This window comes from Trematomus bernacchii, unplaced genomic scaffold (genome assembly GCF_902827165.1).
Source record: "Trematomus bernacchii unplaced genomic scaffold, fTreBer1.1, whole genome shotgun sequence".
Taxonomy (NCBI): domain Eukaryota; kingdom Metazoa; phylum Chordata; class Actinopteri; order Perciformes; family Nototheniidae; genus Trematomus; species Trematomus bernacchii.
The window spans coordinates 9,521,612-9,533,717 of NW_022987851.1; the positions used below are offsets into that span (position 1 = coordinate 9,521,612).

Below are 12,106 nucleotides of genomic sequence, written 5' to 3' on the forward strand. Positions count from 1 at the left end.
GCAATAACACTTCCTCATAGACTGCACCTGTGCATCCTTGCTTTTGTGGAAGCCTTCTTTCTTCTGTTTCCTCTCTTCATTCTCCTTGACTCCTCCATGTGCATTAATGAATTTTGAATGTCCCCACACAGACCGTTTGTCTTGTTCGATTTCTGGGTCACGTACTTAAGGGTCGAGGATTGGAGAAGGGACATTGGTACGAACACTTTAGCTCTGCTAAATAAGACTGGGGATATGTTACCTTATACGGAGGGTTTGAAGTACTGTATATGGTGTCGGAAGGCGTCTAAAAACCCTCTGTCTAAAATCCCTAGACTGCTGTTTCCAGGACTCTTTAATACCCATACACTGCTTTCAAGCATTCAGCTTGAGCCTTTTAAAGGACCTTTCATATGAAGATAACGCTAATTATATTGTTATTTAAAATAGTTCCGACCCAAGACAATGGCAGTTTATAGTAGGGCTGCTCAATTAATCGTATTTTAATCGCGATTATGGCTTGCAACGATTACGAAAACAACGTAATCGAAATAAAACGATTATTATTTTATTATTATTATTACTTTTTTCTTTATTTTTTTTTAAAAATCATTTTTTATTTTTGGGTTTTTCAGTTGAATTATACTTAAGGTTCAGGGTAATCAACTGTTAAAAACATACTGTTCACATTTTTTTTCTCCAATAAATTGTAAATGGATAATTGTTTTTAATAATCGTGATATCAATTATTGACCCAAATAATCGAGATTATGATTTTTGCCATAATCGAGCAGCCCTACAGTAGCTTATAGTATAATGACATTCGCAAAAGGTCTCTTTGTTTGTCACTGTTAGAGTAATTTGATCAATGCTGGAAACACTGACAGCCAAAACAAATCCAAACACATTTACAGGGTGCCATGCCTTCCATTTCTGACCTAGAAAACGAAATTAAAGGATTGATGATTATTATCTTCTTTTTGTGATTATTGTGTAAACAGCTCTAGCATGTTCCTCAGGTGAATGTTCATAAGTAGGCCCTTTATGTTTTCTATACACAATTTTAACGTTGCTAGGTGACAGTTTCTGAAAAAGACAGATGCAGTGCAGTTCAGTTGGCACCACTGTTGTGTTACTATTCATCAGTGTGGATTCTGACATCATTATGTTACCAGTTATAATTATAGTTATCGTTTTTGGAGTGGACAGCCCTTATGTACTGGTAATTGCATTCTCCCTCTCTGCGCTCCCTGTCCCTCATACTTATGTTCCTGCACAGTCAAACTCTACAAAAATAGAAACACTCCCCAACACAGTGCTGCAAACAAATATGAGAATGCCTGCTGAGGTTCTGTAGTTGTTTGTTTACATCCTACACTTGCGGGGGCACATGCATTTTAAAGACATCGATTAGCTTGGTGAAACCGGGCATAGCAACAGCAATGAAGATCTCAAAAAGCACCACCAACTACAAATGGCTGAGGTCATATCCTCTGATAAAGTAACGAAAGTGGAACATAAACAGAATCATGTAGGGTTGTAAAATCATAGTGTTCAGGGGGATTATCGAGATTTATAGCAGGAAACATCTGCCTGATGCTACTGAGAATTATGTTAATGGCGCGATGAGAGTAATCCAAAACAGTTAAATGGCTATTACATGTGCGCCAACCAAAACATTAAGAACAAAGAGACTATGAATCTCCATAGAGCGGAAGTTGGGTGCTAATTATTTCTGAGTTTCTGGCTATGAGTGACTCCTTTCCCCTAAAACTGTGGAGCTTTCAGCCTCTCTTTTGTACATCCAAATGAATGGTCTGCTCCGTTTATGTTGCAGGTATACAGTATAAAGCGCGATACTATCATGTTGAATCGTCATATCTGAAACCTAATGGGTCACGGCAGCTAAAACTCCCCACTTGTTAAATTATTATGATGTATTTTCTAGTGGTTCATTTCAAAAGGAGAAGTCGGGATTAGATTGTGTTGTAGTAATCGGGAAACCTTAAAGGTGCAGCTGGACTACTCAGCCTGTGAAGCAGTTGAGCGGCAACCTCCACTACACTTTTATCTCCATATCTGTCGGTTCCTCAAATACATTTCCCTCCCTTTGCTCTTCATTATTCCATCATCCCTCTCTTTTTTCTCCTCCGCTTCTCTAACCATCCATTTGCCCCCAGCCTCGCTGCTCCTTGACTCTCCTCCCATCGCATCACCTCATCATGTTCTTATATTTCCACCTCTCTATCTTCCTACATTCATAACTCCACAAGCCACCGGCTACTGTAAAGTCTTTCCCTCCCAACGGAGGGAACGTTGATAGTGACAGACAGGAATGCCAGGAGCACAACTGCTCCTTATTTTTCTACTGCACTCTTTCTTCTTCATTGCTTCCCTGTGACGTTGTGCGATCTAACATCAGCCAATACTCAAGCATCTTCCGGGCTCCCCATCTGTTCACTATGCAAACACTCTTATCGGCATATTTATGCTGTGCTCTTTTTATCTCAATCTTTTCCCTACTTAATCCACTCACTGGTGCCGTATAATTCTGTCTAACCTGAAATAACTGCTGTTACATAAGCATATTTTCTTTTTGTTAATTGACCGACTCCATGATAAACTACTAAATCCGACTGTCGGCTGCTTCTTTGTGTGGGCTGCCAAGCTGGGATAACATGAACTGAAATGAATGTGTCAGTGAAATCATGCAGGGATGACGTAGTTATAAGTCCTGCCCAACAACCCAACACAGACCATACATAATATCCTCTATTGTGAGAATGTAGTTTCAAACAAAGTGACCCAGAGAGACATGTATTATCCATTCTCTGTGGAGCGCCACAGCTTTCTCTTCTTCATGCACCCTGTCGCTCTATTCAGAAACACATGCAGAGAGAGAAGTGGACAGAAAACATACATTTAAATAGAGACTCATCTGTAATCTGCACATCACCTTCCCTTGGTCACATGTAGCACAAGATCCTCACAAAGGCACAATCGCCTAGATTTCTCTTGCATGGCTGTCTCTCGAAAACAAAACTAAAATACTTAAAACGGCTGCAAAGATAAAAGTAGCAGAATTATAATAGGAGACAGCACACATAAAGAGGGAGAGGTGAGAACATGATAACAAGTGACTCGATGTCAGGAGTATCTATCTGCCTCATCTTTTACGTTTACAATGCCAGCCTTGGCTGTTAAAGACTCTCTCCTGTGTGACGGTTTCTATGTGCTGACTATTAAGTGTGTGCATGTCTGCGTTTCTGTGTGTATGTTGTTCTGACAAGATATAAAGTAAGAAATGCTGTGTGTTCCCACTTTGAGAGCATATAATCACACCCTAACAACTCTGTTGCTGCCTGGAGCTCTGGAGGAGTGGGATGGGAGATGGGGGGAAGAGACGTTTGAAATGAAAGGGTACACACACGTGCAGAAAGCCACCTATGTCAGCAAAAAGCTTTGTACTGCTGATGGTTAACACTTCCCTTGAACCCTTTAGAAATGTTGATTGAGCGTTGTGGTCATAAGTGTTTATGTGCTGCAGAATTGCCTTACAACACGTCATTGTAGCGAGGTAGAAAAAGGTCAATTGCCCCTAAACCCTTTCTGTGTCTTTCCATTAAGCTACTTCTTTCTGTTATGTGGTGCATTAATTACTTTCCTTCATCTAGTGCTTCACATAATAATTTACTTCTGCTCTTATTTCCAATCAGTGTAATTTATTTGTGCAGTTTTCCTTATAGGAATTAAAGGTCTGAGGATATAGTAACTTGTGTTTTTCAAAAGCCATTAACCACTCTTAGACAAATGTGACCTTGGGCTATATCATTAGAAACTACTTCGCTAACAATTGTCTTTTCCAAAATCCTTCAAAAACCGTTTGGCGTATTTGACTTCTCTGATAATAACCCAGTAATCATTTAACTACTCTTCCTGTCTTCTTTTTCTCACATTTAGTTTTTTACCTCCAGCTTAAGTGTGTTGGGCGGCAACCAGTTTGATCAATTATTCACATGACATTTCAGGGTACATTTGTCAACATGTTTATTCCAGGGTGCTTGGTGAATATAAGATCAGCATGCCCCTTGGTACAGGCACTGAATGAGCCAAACTTACACCGGCTGTATTTGTGTGTGTCTAGCTGTTCTCATTCACAATACTTAAATCCACGAAAAGTAAGGCACTCATTTTCATACTGTATATTCATATAGGACTTGCATAGCTGCCTTTAAACAACTAAGGGGGCGTAGTTTAAAGAGCGTCTCGGGGAGGAAGTCTGAATGGATAGATGGTAAAACAAAAACGTTCCCCTCCGTGGAGAGCTCTGTCCGAGTCAACATTTACTTATTTAAGATGCAGGGGGTTACGTTGGCGCCCTGCTCACTCGTCTTGCTGGAAATGTATAGGACAACGTACAATAATATTTACTTTTCGTAAGATACAAACTGTTTTATAAGGATTGTTGAGTGTGTGTGTGTAGGAGGAAATCTTGCAGTAATCTGTTAGGGATAAACTGTGTGTGCGTTTGACTGAATGTATAAATGTCTATGAGTGAGTTGTGCTGTGTGCATGTGTGTGTGTCGGCAGGTTTGTCATGCAGTGGAGCTGGTGGCGTCTCCTGGGGTCTTTTCGCAGTAGGGCAACACAACAGACCCTGATTCCAGCAGCAGTGAGCAGATGGCTGAGTGTGTTAGCATGCCTGCACCGTGCCAGGGGTCAGAGGGGGATGTTTAGCCAGTCAGGAGGCAGCGCACCTCCAAATGAGATCCCTAACCTTGTGCTACTTAACATGACACATTTTCCAATCAAGTGATACATGACTTCTTCACCTCTCTTTTTAAAATGTCTAGCATCTTACCAGGTCAATTATTTATATATATCTTAAGTATAGAAACTCGTATGGTTCTGTAACCCATGCAATCAACATGTGCTCGGGGACTGGGGACCTTTCTCAAAAAAAGGAAAGAATTCCACAATTTGTTGTTTCAAAAAATAGATTGCTTTTCTTCCATCCATGAAGATCGGTTGCATCCATTCCTTACATCCGTGGACACTGTGTATTTCTAGAATGCACTTTATGTTGCTGATAAAGTTATGAGGATAATACACCAAGAGGAGTCTTGGTTGCAGTGCGGGGTGCTCTTAGTATCTTTTGTTATGTTCTTGACTGGAGTGCAAATGACATGCTCAGTGAAGTGATGTTTTTCAGAGACTTGTCAAATGAGTGCTTATGATCTGGACATTGAGAGGTTTCTTCTGTGATTTATTTTTGGTTGGGTGGACAGCTGTTGGTGAGAAAGTTGCTTCCTAGAGTTGCCTAAGAGTGGGGCATAACAGTCATGCAAATTAAATGATTGGCATAGAGGTCAAGAGGTGCTCCAACTTATGATCACAGCAGGTCATTTCCATAAAGATACTCCATGCCATAATGTAAAGAGCTGGTTGCCCTCTGATTACAGGAAATATGATATGTCTAACGCCATATCGTTTATATTGATAATCATTCCACAACTATGTACGGTACTAGAAGGTTTTCATAATCAATTCCCACAAATGTTAATCAGAGGCTTTCTGTAGAATTCAGCTAAAATTAAAAGGCAAAACTGATTTTCAAAGAAGAGCCAAAACTTCAGTTTCTTTGTGTGTCTTTCCAGGAAAACCAATAATTCACTCTCTAATGAGTCAGTTCACACTCCAGCAGGCAGGAAACTTTCAGGGAATGTATTCATGTTTATATTCCTTGGTAAGATAAATATTCCATCTTCCCCTATGATGAATGCAGACTTTTGCCTGTGGTCAAAAACCTGAGAGGAAACACATGATAAAAATGTGGCATGCTGCAAAAAGAGACAACCCTTGGTTTGATGGGGGGATTACATTGTGTATCATAGTTGCACAGACAGAATGACATACAAGAGTAAACTAACAGACTTGGATCAATAAATCAATGTAATCCTCTCCTACTTCCCTGCAGAGCCTTTTCATCTTCACAACCCCTCCAATTTTCTCTTTCTCTCTCATAGATAAGCTTACAAATATTTTAGACTGCAGTACATAACAGATGCACTTTGTATACCTGCAGTGAGTGTGTGCCTCTCTGGGCTTTGAGCCACTGGAAATGGCCATGAGGCTGCTGAACTGCGCCATTGTTGCCTTTCCAAAGGGTGCTCTCTAGGTAAGGTCAATTATTTGATGAGAATGGGGGCCGATAAACAGCTGCTAAATACCACTAAGCTTCATGAAGCACGTATTGACTGTGAGGAATTAGCATCTTAGGGAAAGCACATGAAATGAAAATAAAAAATGATCTTGTGGATTGTTAGAATAGTTTTTTTATCGGTCTTGAAACTGCAGGAAGCTGGTTTATTGTACTGAGCCTAGGCAACAGATTTTGTCGGATACCTCCAATATCAGATAAATGTCTTATCTATCGTTGGATCCACTAGCAGCCCATGTGTGCTACTAACACAAATGATGAGGTGAGCAAAGCTCTGCCACTTCCTCTGACTGTCTTTCCTACAATCTGCTGAATGCAGCTGTTTGATACAGATTGGCAGACAGAACATGTTCTAGTGAATTTTAGTAAGCTTCAGGGATCTTCAAATTGGCAGTGTTTAAGAGAGTGTCTTCTTTATTATATAATTCTCATAGTTTCTTGTGTATTCAGTGATTACATATGAACATATTTGTATAGCCCTTAATGAACATGATTACTTTAAAGTGAAAGGTACTACTGATTTATGATCCTTAAATATTATGCTCCTTAGAGTTTCAGAAATCTTCACTACGCTGGATGTCGCTAAAATAGTTTGGTGTCCCCAAAAGCTGAGATATAGTTATTTTTCACACCTTAAGCTTGTTGTTAATAATTGTTGCTGCTCAATATAAAACTTGTCCAACAGTGTCTTTGCTTTTCAAAATCACAGTAAACATATAACAACCCCCACTTTCTTTTCAAACTAGTTTTTCAGCTCACTGTGAAAACCCACAACACAGTTTCCACTCTTAAATACTTTACACGACATTTGGAATGTGGTGGTGGAATTTGTGTGCCCTAACTTGCTCTTTCAGAAGAAAGAAAACCTGCTTCCATTGATTTTCTGTTACTTTGTGACCAAAATAGTGCAGTGTGCTGAAGTCCCTTGTGCATGCTGAGCTGTTCTAGACGAGCAGGCTGACGGAGGCAGAGCTGTGGGCTAGGAAACGGAGTAGAAGGGAGATGACAGTATGTGAGCCTGTGAGATCCTCCCATGACAGTCGGCCCCAGACGAGGAAGCCAAGTAAACAACAACTTGAGCCTGGAGAAAGAAATAGAAAGAGAGACAGGGGAGAGCTCAGGAATAATATGACACAGCATGGAGGGGCTTCCGGAGAGGGTAATCAGTTTGGCCAGATACCCATGAAATACTGCACCATAGAGAGAGAGGAAGCGAGAGATGCTTCTAGTCGAAACAATATCTTTCTCATCCTTAGTCTTTAGAAAATAAGTCCATTGTTGTTTCTGCCTGAGAAGCCAAAACCCAATAACATGTGATGGCTATAGATGCCGCAGCAGTGAAACAACCATGTTTACTCCCTGTATTGACTTCTGAATCAAATTTGTATGCCATTTAAGCCTAAGGGTACATAGACCCATCACCCAGTTTGGAGTAGGAATGAAGAGAGATGAAGAGCCATTAGTTATATTGACCATATTCACTGATCAATATCCATTTATGATTCTGATACTGGTACATCTGGCTGAAGTGGCTCCTGCAGTGACGCTTTCTTTTCCCCTTTTCTCTCTCTTTATTCTGCCCTCTTTCCTTCCTTCCTGCCATTTCCTGATTCTCATCTAATGCAGAGGGTCTCTACCAGCTGGGAGGTCCTCGCTGTGCCCCTCAGAGCAGCATTGATGGATTGGAGGATATAGAGGTAGGATCATTATGAAGCCCAAACACCTATACAAATACCCACAGTTCTGCTTGTATGTAACACTCCTTCTTTTATCTTCCTATGTTTTTCGTTTTTCCAACCCTACCTGAACCCTTTTGCAGAGAAAATGCAAGACGCATGTGCTGCTGCTAGTGGTGCATGGGGGGGAACATTTTGGACACAGCAGGTGGAGACCCGAGCACAAAGTCTGGAGATGTGGACACCCTGACCTCCGTGCTGGAGAAGGTAACACGGGCACATTTCCAGGCTGCCGCAGAACACGTGAAGATAAAGCTGGTGCCATGTCCCGCTGTCTGCGCCGAGGCCTTCTCCCTGGTGTCCAAGTGAGTGCTCTTAGCTTAACAGGGGGTCTCATTAGCCCCTCACACACCTGCGTTTACAAGCGTCTCACATGGATAAAATCGATTTTATGGTGGTTTTAAAGGCTTTCGTTTACCTTAAGCTGCTACACACTCGCACTCCTAGATCTGTCTTTTTCATAATTGTTAACATTGTATTTTAAAAGAATCATGAAGATCCCTCTAGTGTAATTCTAAAGGTTTCAGTAATCTATACAGCTAGCATTAAAGCTGCTTTAATACACTTTCTCCGCTTTATTTGTAGCTTAGCCCCCCCAACCCAATCCCTTGGTAGAAGGAGGATCACATTATCCCATTTAAAGTGTGACAGGTAGTGTTCTCACATCATTTATTTCTCAAAAGGTTTCAGGAAAAGGAAGCACCTGTTGCCCTCATCGACACACATTTAGTAAAGGAATAATTGGTAGTGCATAATTCTCACCAGGTATAATGGGACTAGGGTTGCGGTCAAATTGCACAAAAAAACGCACCTATCCTCTTTTCCTAACCACTATTCCTTGACCTCTGTGAGAAACGTCACAGGGTTAAGGAATAGTTTCAAAAGGAATTAGGAATAGACGACCGGGCTTCAGAGAATCCGACTGCACTTACACTTTTGGGGCAGCATTTTCTCCTTTCCTTTCGTAAAGAAAGGTCCAGTGTTTACTAAGCTAAAGGAGGTTATAAAGGAAGTTCCAAAGCTCCTTTCCTATCATCTCAAGAATTCAAACAGCTCTTATCATTATTTCACTCAGTTAGAAACATTCCTAGGGTTAACTGACAATTGGAACGCAACCTACGAATAAGATAGATAATGGTTATTTCCTTTAAGTTGTCACCCATCTGTATATTTGTTTCCCTGAGCCAGATCTCAAAGCTGATTGCATCAATCATACTTTTCCATTGCTGCATGCAAATATGGGTAGGTGGTACTGCTGAATCTTAACATGAAAAATGCCAGAGGAATTATTTCCATTCTGTTGGGAAAATACTGAATGTACTCTTTCAATATCAGAGTAGCACATGATAACAAAGGCCTAACTGTAACTGTGTACGTAACCGGATGTATGATTACCTAGAAGAAGCTTATGAGACACTGTGTTGAACATACGATAGCTATGTTCCAACGATTAAACATGATGACACAGCCCCTAGGGAGATAGGCATATGACTGTCATGTTTATTGCTTACGCAGGCCTTAGCTAATCTGAACTATGTATCTTGTGACTGAATAACACCCTGTCTTGTATATAAGGCATCTGAAGGACACTGTTCGGGGAACTAGTTGTATCATATGCTCTGTATGTGATGACTACTTCCATTCTTGCAAGGATAATAAATACATGTATCCTGATTATTGAAACTCAAGCCGGTGACGAGTGATATTTTTTCTAACACATTCCATTTAATGAATTAACACAAACACATGGATAGACTATGAGTGACACATAATTAACCTTCAGCTGTTGAGTTTGCTGAAGTGCTTCCTTTCTGACACTTTAAAGTAACAGGGAGAAAGATGGCGAATTTCAGTGTCACATAAGCAGCCATTATCAGCTGCTAGACCCTGTAAGTAGTGACAAAGTTAGACTTAGAGTTAAGTTGTACGAAGTTTATAGAGATGGATGTATTAATGCCTTTTGAACTTCTCCCAGAAGATGAGCCAGAAACACGCCAAGTCATTTTTAATTTCAAGGAGAGATTTGGTGAAAAAGCGTTGCTCTTTGAGGGAGTTTAAAGAATCCTCTCAGGGTCAAGGAAAAAAACACATGAACATAAAATAATAATCATATCAACAATAAGAAAATCTGAAAACATTTCCAAAACACAACAAGAAGGTAGTGTGTTGGAGAACAGCACAGATGTTAATAAGGTGGAAATGGGTAATTCCACTTAGCTGATTCAGTTTTGGGGGTCCTGGTATTATGCCTGTTGATTCGCTGTCATGACTTAATGGGGCAATTGTACTGTGTAACAGAGTTAGTCTTATTTGTAAAACCTGGGCTTTTCATACCAAATATTGAAAATGTCTGCTGTGAAAATGTTTATTTTGACATCAGAGCGTGATCCGATCTTCTCAAGATGTATAAAATAGCATAATTGATAATAATTATGTTAGTTAACCTGGGTCAACCGCTTCCAACCGCTTCCCTGAATTTGTTTTTATGTTGTGTTTTTGTATTCAACCGACATTCTTACTAGCTTGATAGACGGACACAGTTGCTATAGAGCAGTTATGGTCTGACTGCTGAGAACTTTAATGTTACAGGAGGTATTTAAGGAATCTTAGCAGTACGAATGCATGCCTGCCAGAACAAATATAGCCTTGTTGGCTCAGAGGCTAATTGAGGAAATATATTGACCAAAGAACCCTTAACAGACAGTGCAGTATTAATTAGTATGCTGATGACATTTCTCAGCCCCTGCCAGCATGTGGCTATGTGGATTATTTTACTCCTAACCTTTTTAAGCGATGTTGTTTTGAATTGTTAACCCTCCAATGTGAAGGCAGCAACATGAATGGCTACATGACTTTATACAGTTTCCCTGAGGCATCTGCAAGGAATGTATGCACATATCTGTTTTTTCTATTAAGCTACTGTTCTTTTATAATCAGGTTTCACATGTGGTATCAATTTAGGAGTGGTAGTTAATTGTGGATGGCCGTTCCTCAGTGATGAACAGCAGTCAGGAGATGATTCTCCCCTTATTAAAAGTCATACAGCATTATCTTCATTAAAACTCACAGGTCCTTTTCCTTGCTGGAAGATTTATTTGAGAGGCAGAGGGTTATAATGTGTCTGTGTTCATGCGTTTGCTCTTTTTTTAGTCCTGTCTGCTGCCTGTGCAGAGAGTCGCTTAGGCGTAACTAATGATTTCATTTTACAGTTAATGCCACATGTCCCACTGGTCACCAGTTTTATCTTTGATAGCGTCACTTAGTTTTCGCTGCTCTCCAATTATATGCTAAGGATGTTATTGTCTGAATTGTCACTAATCACCGTAGCTGGGAGAATGCGTTTGGCAGTCAAGTCGAGGCTTGTCTGGTTTTGTGACTGACATTAGCAGGAGCGAGGCAGTGACTGGAAGGACAAGTGTAAAGAGATTTGAGTTCTGTAGCTTTTCGACAGCTTGACGCCTGCTTAGCTTTCACCACACCCTGAGATGAAATATTAAAAACAACAACTTCCCACTGGAGTGGAGCATTGCTGCCTTACTGCATTATTGCAGCCTGCTCTTGCATGTGCACACATTACATTTAAAAGAGACCAAGTAATATCGAAATGCTATCTCGCAAAGGAACAAAACTGTGTAATTAGGAAATACATAAAATGATCAATTAAGGAGAATTAAATATACAATTTCAATGGAAAAATAAAGAAATAACCAGAAACAGGTTGCGCAATGTGTAATAATTCCACAGTATTTATGTTGTTTTGAATTGTTATATTTACACTTTCTTTCCTACAGAAGGTTATTTTTATGGAGCCCCTAAAGGGACATCGAAAAAGAAGAAAAAAAGAGAGAGAGAAAAAAATAAAAGTCGGGATAACGGGTTAGTATCTCGTGAGCACAACTTTTTTTTTACATCATCAGTGTTGATCAGAGGACACACAGCACTGTCGCCCAGGAACCAGAGTCATATCAATCTGGTTCAACCCTTGCAACCCAATCATTTGCATGTAGAGCGGAAAACAATGGTATGTAAAAAGCAATGGTATAAACATCCGATTATTGTTTATGTTATTAAGGAGGAATATGTTTTACTAGCATGCTCCTTGTTGCTGCACAGATTCTTTGAGATCTCCCTCAAAAAGGGGTCCCTTTCGAGACTGTTCTGTAAAATTATT

At 40.2% G+C, this 12,106-nt stretch overlaps 1 protein-coding gene across 1 annotated transcript in view; it reads left to right on the plus strand.

Moving 5' to 3' along the window:
• The window catches only part of pitpnm3 (PITPNM family member 3), a 69,142-nt gene that overhangs the window by 29,069 nt on the left and 27,967 nt on the right, over nucleotides 1-12,106 (plus strand). Inside the window, 3 exon segments of the mRNA XM_034112968.1 lie at nucleotides 7,826-7,896; nucleotides 8,019-8,057; nucleotides 8,059-8,240. Of these exon segments, the coding sequence (XP_033968859.1) occupies nucleotides 7,826-7,896; nucleotides 8,019-8,057; nucleotides 8,059-8,240 (292 nt within the window).